At 42.4% G+C, this 3271-nt stretch overlaps 1 protein-coding gene across 1 annotated transcript; it reads right to left on the minus strand.

Annotated features, from left to right (window-relative positions):
- Positions 1-305: 305 nt before the first annotated feature.
- On the minus strand, positions 306-1979 carry LOC140988337 (uncharacterized). The gene is made up of 2 exons (XM_073457365.1): positions 1279-1979; positions 306-1113 (listed from the first exon to the last, which is right to left on the minus strand). The coding sequence occupies exons 1-2, from the start codon at positions 1977-1979 to the stop codon at positions 306-308; spliced, it is 1509 nt and encodes a 502-aa protein (XP_073313466.1).
- Between the last annotated feature and the right edge of the window lie 1292 nt (positions 1980-3271).

The following is a 3271-nucleotide window of genomic DNA, read 5'->3' on the forward strand; positions in this document are numbered from 1 at the left end:
GCTTATTAAATAACCAGGGTACGGAGCCCTGGGCCGGGGAACTGGCCCCGAGACTTGGAATGGTCGAGGTACGGAGCCCCGAGCCAGGGTATGGAGCCCTGTGCTTATTAAAATTGTCCGGGCCTTATGCCTCCCGGGTTTGGATATAATACTTATTCACTTTCGAGAAGAAAAGAAATTCATTATCTCTTCGAGTAATAATTACATCTTTAAGTATAATACTTTTTCAAATGAAATACATTCCAAGGTCTCTTGAGAGAGCGTTCTTGAGCGTCCTCCACATAAAAAGCTCCCGAGCTGACTTTTCAGATTATCTTGAAAGGTCTTTCCCACCGAGCTTCCAATTTACCAACACCTCCGGCTGGATTGACTTTTTTCATCACCATATCTATTATTGGAAAGTTTCGGACTGGAACCCGTTTGTTATATGAATTCATAACCCGACCTCGGTAAGCTTCCATTCGAATCGTTGCCCGCTTTCTCTTCTCCTCCACCATATCCAACTCCATTGCCTGTTTCTGATTATTTTTATCCGGGTAATATTCTACCCGGGCAGAAGATTGCCCAATTTCAACACGAAGAACTAATTCAGAACCATACATCAGATTGAAGGAAGTTTCTTGAGTAAGTGCTCGAGGAGTAGTCTTGTATGCCGAAAAAACACTAGGCAACTCTTTAACCCAGTCTTTTCCTTTGCCCTGTAGCCTAGTTTTCAAAGCTTGCACGATAATTTTGTTTACAACTTCCGTTTGTCCATTTGCTTGAGGGTAAGCAACTGAAGTGAAAGACTGAGTGATCTTCATTTCTTGGCACCAGGACGTGATCTCTTTTCCATGAAACTGCCTTCCATTATCTGAAATTAGTCTTCTGGGAACTCTAAACTGGCATACAATGTTCTTCCACAGAAACTTCAAAACTTCCTTCTCAGTAATCCTTGCCCGGGCCATTGGAATGGGACCGATAATTTCCATCCCCCACTGATCGAAGGGGAAAGATGCCCAGATAGGCCTCATTGGAGGGGCCGGGCTGTGCGGAAAATTAGATTGGCGCTGGCATCCTTCACATGTCCGGACCATTTGAGAAGAATCCTGATTTAAAGTGGGCCACCAGAACCTAGTCAACATGGATTTCCGGTTTAACGAATTTCCTCCAAGATGCTCCCCACAACATCTTTCATGTATCTCTCGGTGGACATATTATACTTCTTCCCCATCCAGACATTTTAACAAAGGTCCCTGGTATGATCTCCTTTACAAAATGTTATTTAAGAGAACAAACCTGAAAGCCTGATTTCTGACCTTTTGAGCCCGGGCTCGATCATCAGGTAAATGGCCCTGGGCCATGAACTCGATGAGAGTCCATGAGGTTTTTTGCATTGGTAGCAATTCTTTCTTTGTAGAAATAATTAGCCGGGTGAAAAATAATATCTCTCGGTTGCTAACTACTGCCAGAGAGGAAGCCATTTTGGCCAAGGCATCTGCTTCATTGTTTTCCTCACGGGGGATTTGCTCAATGCTCCAATCCATGAAGGATTCTGTCTGAGCCAAAATGAGCTTCAAGTATTTGAGCATCTTTTCATCCTTGGCTTCATAAGCTCCCTTTATCTGTTGAGTTACTAGTTGTAAATCAGAATAAAGGATGATACAAGAAGCTTCGGCTTCCCTGATAGCACGCATACCAGCCAGAATAGCTTCATCTTTTGCTTCATTATTGGTCACCCGAGAGTCAATTCTCAAGGCCAATTTAATCTTTTCTCCCGGGAGGGATATTACAACTACTCCTATTCCACATCCTGAGAGGCTATACGCCCTATCCACAAAGACCCTCCATACCTCTTCTTTATCTAGTTGAATCATGTCTGAATGAAAGTCTGATAGAGCTTGAGCTTTGATTGCCACTCGGGGTTTGTACTCGATGTCATACTCTCCAAACTCAATTGTCCATTTTACCATCCTACTGGAAACCTCAGAGTGAGTCATGATTCTCCCGAGAGGACTGTTGGTGAGCACAGTGATTGGATGAGATATAAATTAAGGCCGTAATTTTCAAGCATTTATCATCAGGGATAGAGCTATCTTCTCTACTTCCCTATATCTGAGCTTGGCTCCTCAAAGAGCGTGACTGACATAATATACAGTCTTCTGATCAGAACCTTCTTCTCGTATAAGCACTGAGCTGACAGCATATTCTATTGTAGACAAGTAAGCAAACAACTTTTCCCCAGGCTCGGGCTTCACTAAGATAGGAAGTTCAGCCAAATGGCTCAATATCTCTGAATGCCTGCTCACATCTATCATCCCAACCAAACTTTTGTGCCTTCCTGAGGATATTAAAGAAAGGACAGCTCCAATGTGTAGACTGGGAGATGAATCGGGATAGAGCAGCAATTTTCCTGGTTAGCTTTTGCACCTCTCGGATGGTCCGAGGGGATGACATTTCTAAGACGACCTTTACTTTCTCGGAGTTGACCTCAATCCCTCGATCAGTAACTGCAAAGCCTAGAAATTTACCACTCTTCACCCTAAAGATGCATTTGGCGGTATTGATCTTAATCCCATAACGTCTGAGAGTGGCAAATGTTTCTTCAAGATCAACAATAAAACAAAAAGCCTCCCGTGACTTACCCAGTATATCATCCGCATAAACTTCGATGTTTCTCCCCATCTGTTTTGAAAATAGTCGATTCATTAATCGTTGATATGTGGCTCCAGCATTCTTCAATACAAAAGGTATGACCACAAAACAAAACGTGCCCTCTGAAGTAATGAAACTGGCCTTGTCCTGATCAGCTTGGGCTAGGGAATTTGATGATTCCTGTTGGAACTTGACAAGTTTGCAATCTTGATTTTGACGCTAACAAAACTTATTATTTTGTTTCTAGTAATCTACCTTAGTGCGCAGACAGCTAAAACTGAATTAATCAGTTTTACGAAACTACAATTGAAGCCATCGGAGATGCCAACTGATTGAACCAACTGATTGCCGAGACTAAATCAGTCTAACTGGTTCTTCAAACAAGCAGTTCAGTTGATTGTTCAAACTGATAGGTGATTCAGCAGGAAGATCTCAAAAGCCTGGCCAGCCTATTGAAAGGGGATCGAATAAGGTGCCCAAGTGCGCAACGGAAGTTTCAAAATTTGTTTTTCATCAAGAAAACCGAGCACCTCATTTCTATAATGTGTAGCAAATACAAAAACACAAAAAGACATTCATAGTGTGTTTAGAAATGTACCTATCAATCTCAAAGATTGATGTAATGGCTCCAACCAAG

The sequence above is a fragment of the Primulina huaijiensis genome, chromosome 11 (assembly GCF_012295235.1).
Source record: "Primulina huaijiensis isolate GDHJ02 chromosome 11, ASM1229523v2, whole genome shotgun sequence".
NCBI classification, from domain to species: Eukaryota; Viridiplantae; Streptophyta; class Magnoliopsida; order Lamiales; family Gesneriaceae; genus Primulina; species Primulina huaijiensis.